Genomic DNA, 18,468 nt, shown 5'->3' with positions numbered 1-18,468 from the left:
AGGCAGGAAGGAGGCAGCTCGAAGCTTTCGTCCGCGTGGGCGTCCGCAACGATGCAAGCTTCTCCAATGATCTTCTCGCCCCACGGGGCAAGGGCCTCGACGGAATTGCCCCAGTTCGCCCAGAAGTCGCCCAGGTAGCCCTGGGGCCGTGCAGGGGCCTTTGGGTGGACACCCTAGTGCCATGGGGAAACGAGGGAAAACCAATCGTGGCGTCATGCTGTGCGAAGAAGGACAACTGCCGTTGCTCGAACCTTTGCTCCATTACAGATTAGGCGGGCCTAAGGATCTTGCGGGTCACGGCTGTTGGACTGACGGTGTGCCTGTCCCCCCCTTGGAAGGAAGACCAGCAGCGTTTGGTGCCCCGGGCTTCGGGTGAAAGCTAGTTAGGCGTTAAATGACTGACTTCTCGCCTTTGATCTGCCGAGTTGTAAGGAGGACGAAGAGTGAGAAGCTTGCATCCGCGTATGAACAGCCACTAGTTTTGGGATCTTATAAAGCATGATCAGACGGTCAATTGCCGACGATGATAATACTCCTGACACGAGAGCTCGAAGTTTCGAGCCACGAGCTGGATTTGCCGAGTATTGATTGATGAATCGGGAAATAGCAGGAATAATACTAGCAGACGGAGCATGGAAGGAGCAGACCAGCCACCGCCACCGCTCCAGGGCCAGGTCCAGGTCCAGGTCCAGGCAGAGTTACTTACTTTCCGCACAACAAGGCACTATACCCGGTATGTGGGGGATTTTGGATCCGCGGCCAAGGTCGACGGCGAGGTGTCCATGTGGGCAGTCATTCACTCGTTCCCTACCAGTAGTCAAGTTGTGTTCTCCCACTTACTCATAGCCAGTCACAATGCACCTCGTGGAGGGGGGCCCCCAGGGCTGCCATACTGCCATACCTGTATCCATCTCTGTCGGCATTCTCCCACTGGGTCGCGCCCAAAGTTTGGGAGCTCGCCATGCATCAACCCCGGAACGGCCTCGCATCTCTCTGCCTAGTGCCCTCTGTAGTCGACACGTGTGAAAAGGAAAAATCGCGAGAGAAGGCCGTCGTTTGATCTTGCGAACAAGCATAGGTGGGGATTCTCCCCGAGGGCCATCGTGAGTTGTGACCATTCAAGAGCGAATACGGAGTACGAAAAATGGGTACCTAAGTACCTAGGTATGGTTGATTGATCGCCGGAGCGGAAACCAACAGCAGCCTGCGAGGCTCTCTCCCTCTCTCAGTCTGTAGCGCGGACGAGAGTTGCCGACGCGAACAAGCACCGACAATGACCACACAACTTCGTCTTTCTCGGCTCTCACCCCCTTTTCTGACCTGATGCGACCCTCAAAATGGTCAGGGTTCTTTATCCGAAGGCTCAGTTCATTCCATCAGGCTCTTTGAGGCAGAGACCCTGATGACCCCGGCAGTTCATCGCCACTGCAGCCCTGGGTCAACTGATTTAGTATATAACCCAAAACAATACGAGTAACCAAAACCTTCCCGGCCCGGTACTTGAACAAGTACCGAGATACATGAAAGGGCTTGATACACTAGCTAGAAACTTAGTTTCCTGTGTTTTGCCCCTTTATGGCGTACAGTCAGAAACAAGGGGAAGAAACGAAGAACATTTACGCGCGGATCCGCCGAAAGGTCTAAGATTGGTGGATCGTTCGAGTCTTTTCTTCCATCATCTATCTCCTTGTCAGGATACGAATATAGATGCCGACGATCTAGAACCACGGCACCCCGGATGAGGTGGAGTGTTCAGCATGCATACTCCTACGAGTAAGGAAATCGATCTGTTCCGTTCCGAAGACGTCGTGTGCAAAAGGCTGAACCATGGCAACCAAGACACACCCTTCCTGCTGCCTCCTCGTCCACCCTTTCCATTGAATCCCTTTGTGATTACAAGACGCCATGGCTAGGCGGAAAAGGCTGAGGAAGGTATGACTCATCTGCGTAGACCAAGTCTCCGAATGAATCGAGACAAGGACCGTGTTCAGAGCAAGATGCCCCGTTCACGTCCCCTGCGATACCCAAACCCTTTCGTGGATGTCCGCCCTCACCGCCATCATTCCTTGTTCAATCAATCACTATCTCTTATGAAGGTCTTCGAACGACCCAGGAGCACCTCTGGCAAGTCCGTTTTTGTGAATACCGCAAACTTGGTTTGCTGAAAGCATCCAAAATCTGCTCATGTCAAGTATAGAAAGAACAGGGAACGGAGCTGCTCGTCGATCGATCCTCGATGGCAGTGCAGCACGTTTGGACCGACACAAGAGCGCGTCAAGTTCCTGTGGGAGAACAAAAGGTGGGCACAAACTCTTTTAGACCCAGACCAACGTCGATAGCACCACAACCCCAGACGCCGGCGTCCAGCCCCAAATCCGCTCGAACATCATCGCTCCCGTCGCTGGCTGAGGTTTTGCGGCCTCGATTACCCAGATTCCTCTGTGGCTCACCCAGCACTTCCCAATCACAAATAAGCGAGCTGAATCGGAAAGATGGGATCTATAGCCTGTGGAAGTTGGCGATTTATGAACAAATTGAGCATACAAAGGTTGCTTGATCTATCCTTTGGGCACTTTGTACGGCGGAAGATCATTGGTGAGCTGTCTTTTCTTCTGTTGCTGGGCGGGTGGCATCGAGGTCCGAAGTGTGTCTCGATAGTCCTCGGCGACAGAAGTTGTACCTGCCCTTCCTTGTGGCGTTACTGGGAAACAACCCTTCTTGATCTGGCCGTTGCTTTGCTGTTCCGGTTTGGTGATCGGGACACTCAGATTCTTGGGCCTCCCTGCGGGTCCAAGGTCTTGCATCTCTTGTTATCCTGGCATCCTGGCATGGCTCTCTGCCAGATGGCACCTTTGGCCCTAAGGCTTGCATCTGACCGTGTGTTCGGCTCGTCGGGCGGGACCCATGGCGAATTTTGGGTTCAGGCGCTTCACCTAACGGTATCAGTGCTTTCATGTTCCGCAATGCGTCCCCTTTGTCATCCAATAACGCTTTAGGTCCTCCAAGGCAGTCATGCGAACATCCTGGTTCGTTTGGGTTTCTTGACAGTGTAGTCTGGGCTGCCAAAAGATCATCAAGGTCTGGTGCAGGTCTTGGTATTTTGGGCCTGAAAGGGGATCGTCGGCGGACGCTCTTGCGGAGTTGGACCTGATTGTCCGCTCGCCTTGGATTGCCCGGCGGTACCCCAAGGCACTGTAGACTCGGATGGTACGAGATCTATCTTCCAAGACGGAGGCGGTAACGATATGGGCCTTGCTTGCCAGTGCGTCCAACATCTTGCACATTACGGCTTCACCCGATCTGCAATGGCAAGTTTTTCCAACCTAGGGTCGTCACAAGAACAGCAACTGACCGATTCAGGCACCCAATCCTTCTCAAATGGTTGCATTTCCTGATATTCCAAAAAGAGGGGAACACACTGACTGGCTGGATCTCCAATGTCGTTGACAACTGGAACAATACTGTGACAAACATTGATCAAGGCATAAGGCATCGCTTCGTGTGTCGGTGCAGGAGCAGCAGTCAACCCTTCCAACACAACCTGTTTGCCGAAGATGCAAATAGGGAACTACTTTCCACTCTGGCGGAAGGTTGATTATATCGGTCCTGCTCAAGGTTGCTTTCGAGAAGCTCCAGACAGAAGCATTGAGGTCAGTGGAGAGTTTCCAGGCATCAATAGACGATGAGATGACCCAAGTATTCAAGAAGCTTCAGACCAAAGTGTTGCCTTTGGTCAGCCTCCTTTGCAAAATGGGGACCAGCTTGTCGAGCGAGGAATTGCAGGCTAAGTGTTCGGAGGCTGTCGCTCGCGGATCCGTTGATTTCATAGGGAAGATCCCTGATGCCAATGACAGTATGAACAGGAGCTGCTGCTGAAGAACGTTGTATGGTGTTTCGTGCACGAATCAGTAAGTGAGGTTGCAGGCATTGTTCTTGGAGGCTCGTGGGGAAGTTCCGTTTTTTTAGTGTTGAGGATACTTACAAGTTGCTACACCGTGCATATTTCCAGCTTGCTGGAATATTGATGTCATTAACCAGAATTTGGGAGCTGTACATCCTGGCGTATCATTTTCAGCACCTCTTAATTAAATTCATCTTGAGCAGTAGAGGCAGCTGACAGAGCTGTAAGCCTGTAACGAGGCAGCAAGGTCGACAACATGCCATCATACCGCATCTGGACAAGTGTAACTGCGCTTAACTGGGCCTCTACTTCGCCGTCGTGGAGACTGCGGGGGAACTGCTTGTGTATTCCAAGTTCCCTGTTTCTGCCTTCTGAGAGGCCGGCCATGAGATCCTTTCTTCATCCCAACACAATCCTGTCGAGCATGAAGTCATGAAAGCATTGCCAGTCAGGGACTGCGCGCAAGCATGTCCAGCCTTACGTCACTGGACGGCTGCAGCAACATCCAGCAAATCCAATATGACAAGTCTCGACTATGACACGCTCTCCCACATGCGGGAAGCTCCATTCTGAAGAGTAATATACTAATATACACTTCCAATCAACCCTCCATTGCTGCATCATGGTCAAAGTCGCAGAGAACCGTGTCATTGATCTCGACCTTCTCCCAGGCGATCCAAAGGCCGACAGGCTCTCGCAGCAAACCAAGTGAGTGAAAGTGAATGGACTTCCCGACCTCTTTACCTGCAATTTGCTGATATAGTCCCTGTGTCACGCCAGAGCTGCAATCGCCGGCAAAGTTCCCCAAGACGAAGCTCAAGGCGTCTCCTCTAATACCCAAAGCGCCGTCACTGCCCTTGGAGGCACAGTAGGAGGAGGTGTAAAAGGACTCGTCGATACACTCGGAAACACCGTTGGATCTCTCGGTGAGGGCGTGGTTGGAACCGTCCAGGGCGTTGGAGACGGACTGGGCAGCACTGTACAATTCGCTGGAGGCGCAGTGGGTGCTGGGGCAGGCAAAGTAGGCAATATGTTCTCAGGCGGCGATAAACAGGGCAGTAGTCAAGGTGAGCGCCAGTCCTATTCCAGTCAGGTCCACGTGAGGCGAATACAAGATCAACTTACTGATTGCCTGTGTGGCAGACGCCAAGGAGGCACAAAAGGAGAGATTGCAGGAAGCTACAGACAAGACCAAGGAAATCGGTGGCGATGTAGCAGGTTCGGTTGAGGAACACAGCAAGCAAGCAACCAACGCGGCCAAAGAGGGTGGTCAAGACACCAAGGATGCTGCGGAGGGAATTGCAGAAAACACCAAGGAGAAAGTCGCGGGAGTCTCTTCGTCTTCGTCGTAAAGACTTGACTGGCAGCGACGTTGACGGCTCCCGATTTACCTATGTATCACTGATATATGCCGGACTTTATTGAGCAATATATACCTGTTGTCCATTGAACCAGGTCTGCAGAACTTTTGCCTGCAGCAGGGTCTCGGGCGACCATTCCATGTCCAGAACCACAAAGTCAGCCTTCATGCCTACCTCTAGCCTGCCTGTGATCTGGTCCATGAAGCAACTATATGCCGCGCCCCGAGTGGCCGCCGAGAAGGCGCTCAACAGAGGCAGCGCAAAGTGCTCGTTGACCGTTTCGTGGGATGTCGCTTCCCTTGCTGATTTTCGAGTGGTGGCCACGTAGAGGTTCGGCAAAGGCAGGTTCGGAGCCGTGGGGGCGTCGGTGCCCAGCGCGAGAGGCACCCCTTGGTCGAGGAATTCGCGGTATGCAAAGGCCCGGCCGCGCCGCTGCTCTCCCAGTAACTTGGTCCACTGCCGCAAGATGGCCGGGTCGGCGTGCACGGCTTGGATCGACGCGGTGATGCCAGCCTCGCTTAGCCGTTTCGCATCGCCCGGAGATGTCAGCTCCAAGTGCTCAATGCGATGGCGGCGGCCGCTGGAAGCGACGGTGCTCAGAGCGTCGATGGCCATCTTGATCGTCGCGTCTCCAATGGCGTGCAGGGCGCATTGCAGCCCGGCAGTGTCGGCTCGTTCGACGACCCGCTGGAGCATGTGCGCATCCCACAGCGGATCGCACGAGACTCCATTTGACGAGTACGGCTCCAGCAGCGCCGCCGTGCACGCGTCAATGACCCCGTCGCCGATGACTTTGATCCCCGCGATGCGGAAATCCGGCGATGTCTGCAGGTTGTATTGCTTCCACAGCTCGATGGCGCGATCCACCTGGCGGAAGTTCTCCTCGTCCGTCTTGGACGGATAGATCAGCCAGTGCGCGGCGACGCGAATGGTCACATCTTCAGAAGATCTCAGCTCGAGCAGGGCTTCCCATGCGTTTTCGTCCATGGCCATTTCCACCACGCCCGTATATCCCGAGGAGTTGTACGTCGTGATCGCCTGGCGGATTGCCGCGACCTTTTCGTCCATCGACGCCACTTTCGCGAGATGCGGCCATACGATCGTGATGGCGGCGGCCTCACTTAGGAGACCGGTGGCAATCCCCTGCTCGTCCCGCTGGATCTCTCCACCAGGCGGATCGGGCATGTCCTGCAGCACGCCCATCTCCTTCAAAGCGACAGTGTTGCACCATGTGGAATGCAAGTCCTTCGAATCGATGAAAATGGGTCGATCTTGCTGCTCGTCAAGTCCATCCAGGTCTTTTGCTAGTGCCTTGCCACCAGTCATGAAATGCATCCAGCCACGACACAGTATGCGGCGTTTCGAAGGATCGGCTCTGGCGGCTTCGCGGACTGTGGACTGTATGTCCGCCAGCGTCCGACAATGCTCTAGGCTGATCTTTTGGAGAGACGTCCCGAACATCAGGAGGTGCATGTGGCCGTCGATAAAGCCTGGTGCTAGAGTATGTCTGCTGTCGAGATCGACTACTTTCGCTCCCTGCTCGGCGGCCGCTTGCACAACGGCAGCATCGGACCCGTCGCCCACGTATTCGATCAGGTCGTCATTGACGATCATGCATGAATGCTTTCCGTACGACGAGGCGTCCTGCGAGCCAGTGAAGACTCTGGCGTTCCGGAAAACGGTGCGCATCGTCGCTGGCTGTGTCGCCGTCTGATGGAGAGCCACCAGTATAGCTCGGGGGCTGCTTGGCGAGGCTACCGTCTGTCAGGGGCGACACAGCGCCTGAAAACCCGGAACCCTTGCTAACCACAACTCCACGAGGGATTTGGAGCTCAAAATCACCTGCAGTCCCTCGAATGGTCGAAGTCGCAATGGGCAGGAAGTCGGTGGCATTTACTCAGCTGTGTTTCTCCATACTTGTGAGATAGTCCAGTCCCGAAAAGGTCATACGCAACAAGGTGCACGAACAGATACTCGACAAGGTAAGAACCAAATAATCCGCCCAGAAATGGAGGGGGGTCATCGGCAGCTCTTCGGAATCACATCGTCCCCTACTAGGTACTATGGAGAGGGACTGACCCCTCGAGTTCATTCATCCCCCTTCGGATAAATCTGGCTAAATGCTGCCACCACTAATCCGCATCGGTAAGGGCAAACTCCACGCCCCAAGCAAAGGAGCCGTGTAAAACGGGCAGATATAAAGGATGATGCAAGAATGGGGGGGAAGGAATTCCCCGTTTTCTGTTTTCCATCTGGGTGAATATATAATAGGAGTGAGCGAGAAGATACTAGGACCGACCGAGCCTTACCAACCGCATTAAAAAACAAAGGACCAGAAGAGAAGAAATCATGGCGCCGCAACCATTGGTGACACATATCTACACGGCCGACCCGTCGGCGCATGTCTTTGAGGGCAAGATCTACGTGTACCCATCTCATGTAAGTACTCGGTACGTCGCGGACGATGAGGGAAGAGGACCATATGGCGTTGGCGATGCTGTTGTCTTCGGCGGTGGTGGCTCCCCAACGGGTTATTGACTTTTTCCGGGCGATGACTTTCCTCTCTCTCTCTATTACCACAATACTAACCTGTACTCTCAAACAAGGACCGCGAAACCGACATCCAATTCAACGACAATGGCGACCAATACGACATGGCCGACTACCACGTCCTGTCCCTCTCGGAAGTCGGCGGCGAGGTGACGGACCACGGCGTGGCGCTCAAGGCCGAGGACATCCCCTGGGTGTCGAGGCAGCTGTGGGCGCCCGACGCGGCGACCAAGAACGGCAAATACTACCTGTACTTCCCCGCGCGGGACAAGGAGGGCATCTTTCGGATTGGCGTCGCTGTCGGTGACTCACCGGGGGGCCCCTTCACGCCGGACCCTCAGCCCATCCCGGGCAGCTACAGCATCGACCCGGCCAGCTTCGTCGACGACGACGCCGACGGCCAGGCGTATCTGTACTTCGGCGGCCTGTGGGGCGGGCAGCTGCAGTGCTGGCCCACGTCGCCGGACCAGGGCGGGGAATTCGACGCCTCCAAATCCGGGCCCCAGGAACCGTCGGGCGCGGGCGTGTCGGCTCTGCTCCCGCGCGCCGCGAAACTGAGCGACGACATGCGCCGCTTCGCCGGCCCCGTGCAGGAACTCGAGATCCTCGACCCCTCCACGGGTGCGCGGATCGCCGCCGACGACCACGCCCGCCGCTTCTTCGAGGCCGCCTGGATGCACAAGTACAACGGGAAGTACTACCTCAGCTACTCCACGGGCGACACGCATTACCTGGTCTACGCGATCGGCGACAGCCCCCTGGGGCCTTTCACGTATGGCGGCCGAATCCTCGAGCCTGTGCTGGGGTGGACCACGCATCACAGTATTGTCGAGTTCAAGGGCAAGTGGTACCTGTTTTATCATGACTGCGAGCTCAGCAAGGGCGTGGATCACCTGAGGAGTGTCAAGATGAGGGAGATTGTGTATGATGAGCAGGGGAGGATTAGCTTGGCGGAGAAGCAGTAGTCCGTCACGAGAGGTACGCCAGGTTAGAGCAGGAAAGAGCATGAATCGGTGTGGGAGGGGATGAGATGGATGTCTCTGTTCTGTGCTCTGGATGGCGAGAAAGAGAGATGGTTGGCTTAGCTTTGTGTGTATTTATGAATGAGAATGAGAAATCGCCGCCCACGTAGAAAAGGGCCATGAGAGACCATCTAGGAAGAAAGAGGGGATCTCGTCTATTTTCTACTCCCTCCACCCCGGGGCTGTAGCCGTTCCATCTTCCTACGCGAGAGGTTAGGTGCATTAACGCCTCCTGTGCTCGGCTTTCAAGAGAGGTGTACAACACTATAAACAAGCCCTCTCGCTACCTCTTACCCATGTCCCTGTCACGCTGTGTCTTTATTCACGGCATGCCTGCTGCTTTTCTATCCCTCACCTGCGATGCGAGATCAATGACAAAGCTCAATCCACTTCTCAACCACGCTCTCCATGTCCACAGCCACGCCCCACTGCGCAATGAGACAGCGGAACAGCTTCTCCATCGAGTTCAGCTCGTAGAGCAGATTGCGCGAGGCCGCGTTCGATCTCTGCAGGCTGTCGCCACGGATGTAGCGCGTCGTGTCGGACGTGGACGCCGAGCAGCGGTCCATGTCCATGTCCGGGGTGTTGGTGTACAATAGGGTCGACGAGGATGAAGGAGATGTAGATGACAGTTGTGAGGCATGGCTGTGGTGCTCGGATAAGAGAACGTCCTGCCACACTACCGTCGAAGGAATCTTGACCGCAGGCTGGCTTCCCAGCGCGAACACCGAGTACACCGTAGCGGCGGCGAACAGGGCGCTGGGCATGTGGATGGCGTGTGCGCGGCCGCGGGGCAGCTGCTCGATGATCTCTTGGATAGCCATGGCGTGGAGCAAGGCGCTGCGCGCTGCTGGAGTTGTCACCCAGGCGGCGAGGTCGGTGTTGGGCTTTGGCCCGTGTCCGTTGCGCCAGATGTGCTGCGGGATGGCGTATTTCGCGCACAAATTACGGCAAAGTAGGGATGAATCGACGTTCGTGTCGAGACATATGGCGTGCCAGCGCAGGAGGGTCTCGAACCGGTCCGCTGAGGATAGAGACGGGTTCAGTCTGATGCTCTCGTAGACCTTGTTCAGCGCGGCGCGAACCTCGCCTCGGGTGGGGACTCCCACGGCTGTGTCCTCTTCCGAATCGTCATCGGAAATCAAGGATTGGAGTCCCTCCAAGATGACTTTGTATGAGAATGCCGACAGTGTCGTGTCCAGCCAGCTCGACTCGTCCAGCGGATGGAAGAGGCGTCGGAGGATGCTCCGAAAGGATGGGACCGGGAAAGATGCCGAGGCATGCATGTAGGAGATCCATTCGCCAGCCGTTGATGCCTCGAACGCCGCGTCGTCGCTGGGCAGTGTGAGCTGGTTCGTGGCATGGCGCACTGAAGTTGGTTCCCCAGACATCTGCGAGATGAGACCGTCAAGCATGTAATGTGCCAGGAGGGCTCGCTGCTGGATCTCTCGCGCCACCCACAGTCTCCATTGATGCTCCTTTTCAGACTCGGCGGCATCTAGGGCAGGGACTGACGCGAGCGAATACGGCTCGCTGTCCAGCATTCCGCAGCGTCGGGCCCAGACAAACCCTAGAGAATGGAATGCCTGGCTCGTGGATCGGATGGTGCGATTCTTCGACAACGCACCATAGACCTGGCTGAGGACGCTCGTGACCAGCAGCTGGACGCCGTCGCAGGTATCATAAGGACCTCGGTGAGTGATCAGGCTCTGCCATGATGTTGCAATGGCCGTGTGTGCCAGATGCCACAGCGCCTCGCCCTTTGCCACAGCATCCTTGGGTCCCAGATACAGAGAGCCAATGGCGATGGCATTGAGAAGTAGTGGATGAGCACAGTCGCGGAAGATGAAAGTGGCTCTGTGAAGGACCGGGAACGTGGGGATGAACTTGACAAAGAACATGTGCAGGCACTCGTCGAGGAAGACGGAGGTGATGGAGGTGGATCTTGCTGCGGCCGTGACGCTGGACGACTGCACAGGACTTAGTAGTGATAATTTGCTACCTGAAGGTGATCGGACTTACAACATTGGAGACCATCTTACTGACATCTTGGACTGCTTGGTGATTTCCTCCCGAAGGTATAGCTCCTATCGACGGAGGGCGCTCATCAAACGAGCTGGGTGTCTCGAAGCACTTATCGGCTGTGGACGGGGTGGCAGAGAATGGAAGAGTCCCTAGGGGGATCTGCCACTGATTAGAGGCGTCACTGGACATGAGTGTCTGTAGCAAGTCTTCAGAGTCGGGCCAGATGAGCTCAAAGTCCAAGTCGCCTGCTTGTTGTGGGACTCCCACTGGAAGCGGCGCGGGAGGAAAGACCAAGACGTCGGCTGCCACATTGGGGAAGCTTTCGGCCAATTCGCTGTCCCTGAGGCTCTCTGGAGCGACGAGTCTATCAATGGACTCTGAGGGCGAGCAGCCATCCTCTGGGTTGCGGCGACGAAGGTGTAGTCTCTCATGCCGGGCGAGCGAGTCTTGTCGACTGAAGGATCGCTTGCATTCTTTGCATTGATACGGTTTGGCTCCCGTATGACTTCGCTCGTGTCTCCTCAGATGTTCTCCCTTGGAGAAACCCTTGTGACAGAATTTGCATTGCAGAACACCTCGGCCTGAGCTTGTGGACAGCATTATTGTGGTACAGCGATGGTGGGTAGGAGGAGGGAAAGGGTTTGATTACAAGAAAGATTGCGTGGGGATATGAGGAGAGGTGGTGGGGAGTTGTGCCTTCAAGTATATGCACGACAAGGAACTGGGTCCCTGGGCTTTTCTTTCATCCGACCCTGTCTGCCGAATTGTCGCTGGCTTGTGGGAATGACCAGGAATCAAGGGTCCAGGCCCTGGAGACGGACGAGGATCGTTTAGGGTAGGATCATCAGGATCAGCCGTTTATCCTTGGGGTACCGAAGCGAGGGGCGAAACCACCAAAATGATCATAGATATGCTATGCTATCAATATACAGGTCGAATACGATCCCGGAGGTTTACATCCCGAGCTGGGAAGCCTTCACCTTCACCTCCTTCCTCTTCTTGTAGCCTTGTCAATGCGATGCCCCTGTCCATTCATGCGCCATTCATTTCGGCTTTGGCCAACTCTTCTGCCACCTTCATGCAGTCGACCCCATAGACCATCTTCTGAACATCAGCGTCAGCCCATTTGTCCGGCACGGGTCCTTTCCCGGCCTTGAGCGCGGCAAATTGCTTGTCTCGCTCCTCCTTCGCTGCTCCCTCGCCCAGATGCATTGCGCGGCCGCTCGCCGCAGCCAGCTCGACCAGTGTCTCGGCCCGCTCTTTCCGCACCGTCTCATACAGCCGGAGAGCCTTGTTGATGTCTGCAGGGGTCGCGCCTGACGGGAGATGGGAAAGGACCACGGAAAGAACTGCGGCGTCTTCAATGGCCTGCGCGGCCCCTTGCGCAAGATGCGGCAATGTTGGGTGGCACGCGTCGCCGACCAACGCCATGGACCCCATGACCCACGTCGGGAGAGGCGCGTGGACTCTCAGCTTCCATTCGCATACTTCCCCTTCCGGCACCAGATCGAGCATGCGATGGATCATGGGACAAAAATCTCCAAAGACCTCCAACATTGCTTTCTTTGAACCCTTGGTCGTGTACGTGGCCGAGGGAGCCGCCGCGAAGTTGACATCTGGCTGCGTTGTCGAGATGTTGTAGATTTGTTTGCTGGACACTGGGTATGCGATAATGTGTCTCTTCGCGCCGATCCAGCGTATCACTTTGTCGGCATCGATGAGGGCCAGCAGTTCCGGATCCGATGACATCTGTTCCCGACTGAGCATGATTCGATAGGCCGCCTGACCCGTATCTACGATGTCTGCATCGACGTTGAGCTCTTTGAGCATCGCGACCCGTGTGTTTGATTTGACCCCGTCTGCTCCGAGCAGAATATCGCATTGCACCTCGTACGGCTCGCCGCCCTTGCGCGGGATGGCGGTAAAGCTGGGCTTGGGCGCAAACTTGAAATTCTCACATGTCGTCGCGAAGTTGAACTTGATGCTGGACGACTCTCTTTTGCAGCCGTTGTAGAGCTCGCCTGCAAGTGTGGCCCGGTGACCGACCGTGTGTGGGAAGCCATACGTCTCACGAATGTACTTCAAGTCCACATGCCCGAGCTCGTTGTCGGTTGAGCCTTGCCGGATACTCGTCTCGTTCAACACCACCGCTTCCTTGAAAATGTCGTCCCACACACCGAACCGGTCAAGAATGCGGGCCATATTGGGCGCCATTTGTATGCCTGCCCCAACAAAGCCGAGATTTGACGCCATTTCATACACTGTGATGTCCTTGAAGCCGGCACGGGCAAGGCCAAGTGCACAGGTCAAGCCGCCCATGCCAGCGCCGATGACGCATATCTTGAGTGATTGGACGTCGGAATGCATGGTGAGATTCTGTCTGATATGCCTGGTCTTTCCCCAGAACTCGTTTCCGGTCTTTTTCTTTACGTTTTATAAGTTTTCTCGTCGCTCCGGGATGTGCGACGGGTCTAGATTGGATGCTCCCCTCAACGCGGAAGTAGACGCCGGGAAGACAAAGTCATTTGGCGGAAAAAGACAAACCCGGGTGATGGCATAAGTCTGACGAGCACGCAGAAGAAGAGAGGAAGAGGCAAGATGACGAACCATGGGCCATGGGGGGAGATCGGCGGGAGGAGACAGAATGTGGAGATCCCCACACGCTGAAAGTTCAATTGCCGAGCGGGACTGCCGACTTTGCCCGTCCAGCGACTTGACATCGGCGGGAGATGCCGTACGGCTGCAGTGATGTCTGGCATATATCTTGTGTGAATGGGAAGCCTGTGAGTACGAAGAGAAGCCGAAAAGGATTCACAAAAGGAGGGAGCATTGCAAATACCAAACAGCCTAGTGCATCTGCAACGAGGGTAGCCTTGTCCACCACCACAGCCTTGTGCCCCGGATAAACTCACAACAATGTCTCCCAAGGGACCCTACAGGCTCGTCACAGTCAACACTGCACCTGAAAGAGCAAAAAGACTGATTGGTCGTGTGACCGAGGAGCTCAAAGACCAGTACACGATCCAGCATCTGGCAAACTGCGAAAGTAAGTCACCGCTATAACCAGCACAGTTCCCAACGGTCGAGTCGATGAAGTTGGATGCTGCGCGAATTCCCTTTAAGCCTGGCAAGTGGCTGATATGTGACGCGATAGGCATCGATGAAGTCGAAGGGAAAGTGAAGGAGATCCAACCAGACGTACTTGTATGTATGCCCTGTTCCGACATCTTTCATTGCCTCCCCACACCAGATCTGGAACACATGAAACTTTGTGACGGCGGCAAATTTCAGACTGACAAATGCTCCAAACCAGTTCTGTGCCTCAATGTGGACGCCCGAGGAAAGTTCAAAGATCCAGCAGATTGCTCGGAGCATCGTGCCGGACATCAAAACCCACGCAATCCCCGAAGGACTGCAGGTCCAAAAGGGCCCGGATGCCGTTGTCGAGTATCTGAAGGAGCAAATTCCGAAAATTCTGGGATGAAAGGGATGTATGCCCAGGCCGACATAGACGTCTTTTGAGAAGATTTCTAAAGGATAGGCCTCATTGGTTTAAGGGCCATAAAATGAAAATGAGGCTGGCATTCTGTGGGATTTTTAGAGATAGACATAGACCGGCCACCTGGCGAGTTGTTCAAAGCGAGCTGCAGGACACCTTTGACGCTACGTGGAGGCAGAAGCTCGCAGCGAGTGCAGAGAGAAAGAGCTGAGGGAGGGTCGGCAAACCCTGCATGCCTTGACGAGGGATCGCTCTGGGGCCCGATGAGTTCTAGGTGGTCCTCGTTAAAGCCCATCCACTGCTCAGGATGCATTGGATCGAGTGGTACTGAAGAGGTACGCCAGGAGGCACAGTCCAAGCGCTGGATCAAGCGGCTTTCGTCTACTAATTAGCTACGAGTGAAACCATGTCTTGGGATAGGCTTTCCATTCAAACAGGAATTTAGGTTCAATAGAGGGCTCTGCCTTCCTTCCCCTATGCTTCCCCCTCCCTTTTCTTCGCCTAGTGAACAGGCTGCACCCTCGCTTTATCCTGCTCGACCTGCTTCTCTGACATGAACGGAGCGGCAAACCCGTACGTCTTGTAGCCCTGGCTATAATCCTTCCCAGCTACGCGTTCTGTGACGAGGCAGAGAGAAAAATGTCAGCCTCGATCTTGTCTCAAATCACTTACAAAACAAGGGAAGCACAGCAGTAGCAGTGTCGACCGTGTGCTGAAAACTCACCGTGGTCAGGCGGGAAGTTCTCCCTCCGATGCTTATAGTATCTCTGCCTCAGATCCAGCCCGTCACTCTTGCCGTGGTACGTTGCATAGATGCTACTTCTGTTGCTGTTCGTGCGGTTAGGCGCGCTCCTGTGTGCGAGGTGACTCCCAAAAAGCAGAATATCGCCAGACCGAAGCGGGACCTTCGTCCACTCGTGGCTGTCTTCCCAGGATTTGGAGATGGCGCCGCCGTGGGACAGTTCGACGTCCATCTTGTGCGAGCCAGGCACGACTTCGATGCAGCCGTTTTCGGCGTTCGCTTCGTCCACCGCAAAATTGGCGGTGAGGTGCTCGATCTTGCCAATGTGGTCGTACGCGGGCGCGTCCAGGTGGGCTGCGAACCCGTTACCCGAGCGCAGTTTGTAGTTGATCTTGTCTTTGAAGAGGAGCATGTCCTACAACTCTGAAGTCAATCAACGGAACTTTCGTAAGGACCCAGCTGACTTACGTCTCCCGAGATGCTTTTCAGTATCTTCGCCAAGGCCTCGCCGCACAGCAATGCATGAAACTCGGGATGATAGTCCACAAAGTTCTCCGTCCTCATCAGCTGTCGTGTGCCGTCTGTGTTGACCTCGTGGTACGGCATCCATTTGCCCTTTTCAGTTGGCCATTCGCGCACCTCTCTAGTCCAGGCCTGCAGCTGCTCAGGCTTCACGAGCCCATGCTCCTCAGCGCGGAGGACCAAAAATCCATCGCGGTGGAATTGCTCCACCAGCTCGGGGCCCGGCACGAAGGACGCCATGTCAGGCTCTTTGTCTTTGGAAGCAACAGGTATGGAGGTGTCCAAGGTTGAGTTCGGCTTATCTCGAAAGCAGCACAGGCAAAAGACTCACTCCTGTAGCATTCCAACCCCAGATGGGTCAAGTCTCTCAGCCGTTTAATAGTGCACGGCTGCATTGCGATAGCGAGGCTTCTGGCCCCAGCCTTGCGGTCTTCATGCCGATGCCAAGCATTCGGTCGAGCTCCGTTTCAGGGCCGCAAAACACGGTCTCGATCCACGCCCCGAGCATTTGGAAGACCATGAATTAGGTCCACTCGTCAGACACGAGCCTGAGCCACACACAAATCGCCACTGCTGCCGCCGTATGCAGATCGCCTCAGGCTGTAAAGCTCGATCTTCAATCCGGTGTGGGTGATAGTTCTCGGTGATCTGCCGACTCGCGCCTTGACTTCGAATAACGCAAGCAAAGATTCAGAAGGACAATTGTATGCATATTCAAAACATTTCGACTGGAACTCTCGACTTCTCAACTCTGAAAACTCCCATCTCAAACAAGTAGTCGTATCGGAATCCCCGTCAATTCCACACGACGAATCCAGGTGCCAAAGAGCCGATAGAAAGGGCCAAAATGCTGCCATCCGTCGAACGCCACGCCCGCGAATGTGTCAAAGAACTCTTCCAATTCATAGCCGTCCAAGGCCAAGGCGACTACCTGGGGGAGCGCGTCTCTCAGCTTGAACATACCCTGCAGGCCGCTCAGCTTGCAGTACAAGCAGGTGCGGACGATGACACCGTGCTGGGCGCTTTGCTCCACGATGTCGGGCGGTTCATTCCTGCGGCGAAGAAAATGCCTGCAATGATCGCCCCAGACGGAGCCTTTGTGGGACGCGAAAGCCACGAAATCTTGGGCGAGAAATACCTTCGTGGTCTCGGATTCAACGAGCCAATCTGCCAACTGGTCGGGGCGCACGTCATGGCGAAACGATACTTGACGGCAGTTGATAAAGATTATTATGACGGCCTGAGTCAATCAAGCAAGACGACTTTGAAGTTCCAGGTCCGTGTTCGCCAGACTCAGCGCTCAATCTCGGAGAGATAGAGCCTTCTTGGGCTCGAGGCTAAAATTAGGCACAGGGCGGTACCTTTACCCAGGAGCAAGTCATCGAGGCCCAGAAGGACCCTCTTCTAGAGGCCAAACTGGCTGTTCGACGCTGGGATGACATGGCCAAGGTACCCAAATTGGCGACATTGCCGCTCGAATACTATGAACGAATGGCAACAAAAAGCCTGCTCGGTAAGCATCGGAAACAACGGCCCCCCCACCTTCAAGATGCGAAGGACTGACTCTGAGAACGAACTGTGTAGAGTCTCGATCTGTCTTTGAATTGCACGGAAGAAAGTACAAGCTTCCTGAGAGACCCACAGTCGTGGTCTGCGTTGACGGCTTTGATCCCGAATACCTCGAACAGGGAATGTCTGACGGCATTACCCCGAACATGGCCAAGTTCGTCCAAACAGGCTTCGCTGCAACGGCCAAATGTGCCATGCCAGCATTTACCAATCCCAATAACGTCTCCATCATTACTGGGATGCCGACGTCTGTCCATGGCATTTCCGGGAACTTCTTCTTGGACCGGACAACTCGAAAGGAGGAAATGATCGTGGATGACACATTGCTTCGAGGGTCTACCATCTTGGAGCAGATGTCGAAGCGAGGCGTCCGCGTCGCTGCCATAACTGCGAAAGACAAGCTGAGAGCAATCATCAACCACGGATTGAATTGCTCGCAGGGAGATATCTGCTTCTCCGCCCAATACGCCAACAAGTGTAATCTCGCCGATAATGGCATCTCCGATGTTGAGAAGTGGCTGGGAATCCCCGCTCCTGATCAATACTCTGGGGACCTGTCTTTATTTGTGCTGAAAGCAGGGATAAAGCTGCTTGAGGAAGACCGGGCGGATTTGTTTTATCTCACATTGTCGGATTTTGTCCAGCACAAATTTGCTCCTGGTAGCAAAGAAGCGAATGCCTTCATGGCGAGCGTGGATGATTGCGTCGGTCGCCTGGTCGAACTGGGTGCTACTGTTGTTGTGACTGGAGATCACGGGATGAGCGACAAGTGCAAGGATGACGGCACGCCAAACGTTCTCTTTGTCGAGGAAGAGCTGGATCGCAAGTTTGGCGAGCGTTCCTCAAGGGTCATCTGCCCGATCACAGATCCTTTCGTCCGCCACCACGGCGCGTTGGGTGCTTTTGTGCGGGTATACCTGAACCGACCAGATATCGACATCGAAGAGGCCCTGACCTACTGTCGATCCTTCCCACAAATCGAACTTGCTCTTGATGGACCAACAGCTGCTCAAATGTTCGAAATGCCCCTCGACCGCGAAGGAGATTTTGTGCTGGTCTCGAAGAAGAATGCAGTTCTTGGAAGTCGAAAAGAAGAACATCCGCTCGACAATTTGGGCGACCATCGACTTCGCTCTCACGGCGGACTATCTGAACAGCCCATCCCTCTGCTAAGATCTCTCCCTACCAGCAATACAGTTGAAGATCGACAGTGGAGGAATTTCGATGCCTTTGATCTAGCTCTTAATTTCTAAGAGTCGATCTGCCACCCGATGTCG

The 18,468-nt window shown here is 54.9% G+C and overlaps 8 protein-coding genes across 8 annotated transcripts; 4 read left to right on the top strand and 4 right to left on the bottom strand.

The window, feature by feature from the left end:
* Positions 1-4,523: 4,523 nt before the first annotated feature.
* Positions 4,524-5,253, top strand: Z520_04648 (uncharacterized protein; the record flags this gene model as incomplete). Its single annotated transcript, XM_016775153.1, has 3 exons — positions 4,524-4,609; positions 4,682-4,968; positions 5,045-5,253. The coding sequence occupies 3 exons, from the start codon at positions 4,524-4,526 to the stop codon at positions 5,251-5,253; spliced, it is 582 nt and encodes a 193-aa protein (XP_016634133.1).
* Positions 5,254-5,319: 66 nt separating this feature from the next.
* Z520_04647 (uncharacterized protein) lies at positions 5,320-6,951 on the bottom strand (the record flags this gene model as incomplete). Its single annotated transcript, XM_016775152.1, has 1 exon — positions 5,320-6,951. The coding sequence occupies one exon, from the start codon at positions 6,949-6,951 to the stop codon at positions 5,320-5,322; it is 1,632 nt and encodes a 543-aa protein (XP_016634132.1).
* A 660-nt stretch (positions 6,952-7,611) lies between these two features.
* Positions 7,612-8,777, top strand: Z520_04646 (uncharacterized protein; the record flags this gene model as incomplete). Its single annotated transcript, XM_016775151.1, has 2 exons — positions 7,612-7,701; positions 7,869-8,777. 2 exons carry the CDS (start codon positions 7,612-7,614, stop codon positions 8,775-8,777), a joined length of 999 nt encoding a protein of 332 aa, XP_016634131.1.
* Positions 8,778-9,202: 425 nt separating this feature from the next.
* Z520_04645 (uncharacterized protein) lies at positions 9,203-11,459 on the bottom strand (the record flags this gene model as incomplete). Its single annotated transcript, XM_016775150.1, has 2 exons — positions 9,203-10,804; positions 10,857-11,459. The coding sequence occupies 2 exons, from the start codon at positions 11,457-11,459 to the stop codon at positions 9,203-9,205; spliced, it is 2,205 nt and encodes a 734-aa protein (XP_016634130.1).
* Positions 11,460-11,891: 432 nt separating this feature from the next.
* Z520_04644 (uncharacterized protein) lies at positions 11,892-13,226 on the bottom strand (the record flags this gene model as incomplete). The annotated part of the gene is made up of 1 exon (XM_016775149.1): positions 11,892-13,226. One exon carries the CDS (start codon positions 13,224-13,226, stop codon positions 11,892-11,894), a length of 1,335 nt encoding a protein of 444 aa, XP_016634129.1.
* Positions 13,227-13,775: 549 nt separating this feature from the next.
* On the top strand, positions 13,776-14,343 carry Z520_04643 (uncharacterized protein; the record flags this gene model as incomplete). Its single annotated transcript, XM_016775148.1, has 3 exons — positions 13,776-13,905; positions 14,014-14,063; positions 14,173-14,343. The coding sequence occupies 3 exons, from the start codon at positions 13,776-13,778 to the stop codon at positions 14,341-14,343; spliced, it is 351 nt and encodes a 116-aa protein (XP_016634128.1).
* A 516-nt stretch (positions 14,344-14,859) lies between these two features.
* Z520_04642 (uncharacterized protein) lies at positions 14,860-15,862 on the bottom strand (the record flags this gene model as incomplete). Its single annotated transcript, XM_016775147.1, has 3 exons — positions 14,860-14,975; positions 15,083-15,515; positions 15,569-15,862. The coding sequence occupies 3 exons, from the start codon at positions 15,860-15,862 to the stop codon at positions 14,860-14,862; spliced, it is 843 nt and encodes a 280-aa protein (XP_016634127.1).
* A 607-nt stretch (positions 15,863-16,469) lies between these two features.
* Positions 16,470-18,444, top strand: Z520_04641 (uncharacterized protein; the record flags this gene model as incomplete). The annotated part of the gene is made up of 3 exons (XM_016775146.1): positions 16,470-16,898; positions 16,976-17,135; positions 17,207-18,444. The coding sequence occupies 3 exons, from the start codon at positions 16,470-16,472 to the stop codon at positions 18,442-18,444; spliced, it is 1,827 nt and encodes a 608-aa protein (XP_016634126.1).
* Positions 18,445-18,468: the final 24 nt, after the last annotated feature.

Source organism: Fonsecaea multimorphosa (genome assembly GCF_000836435.1).
Source record: "Fonsecaea multimorphosa CBS 102226 unplaced genomic scaffold supercont1.7, whole genome shotgun sequence".
Lineage (NCBI taxonomy): Eukaryota > Fungi > Ascomycota > Eurotiomycetes > Chaetothyriales > Herpotrichiellaceae > Fonsecaea > Fonsecaea multimorphosa.
Note: the sequence above shows the minus strand (reverse complement) of the source record. Positions and strands in the feature narration are given on the sequence as shown.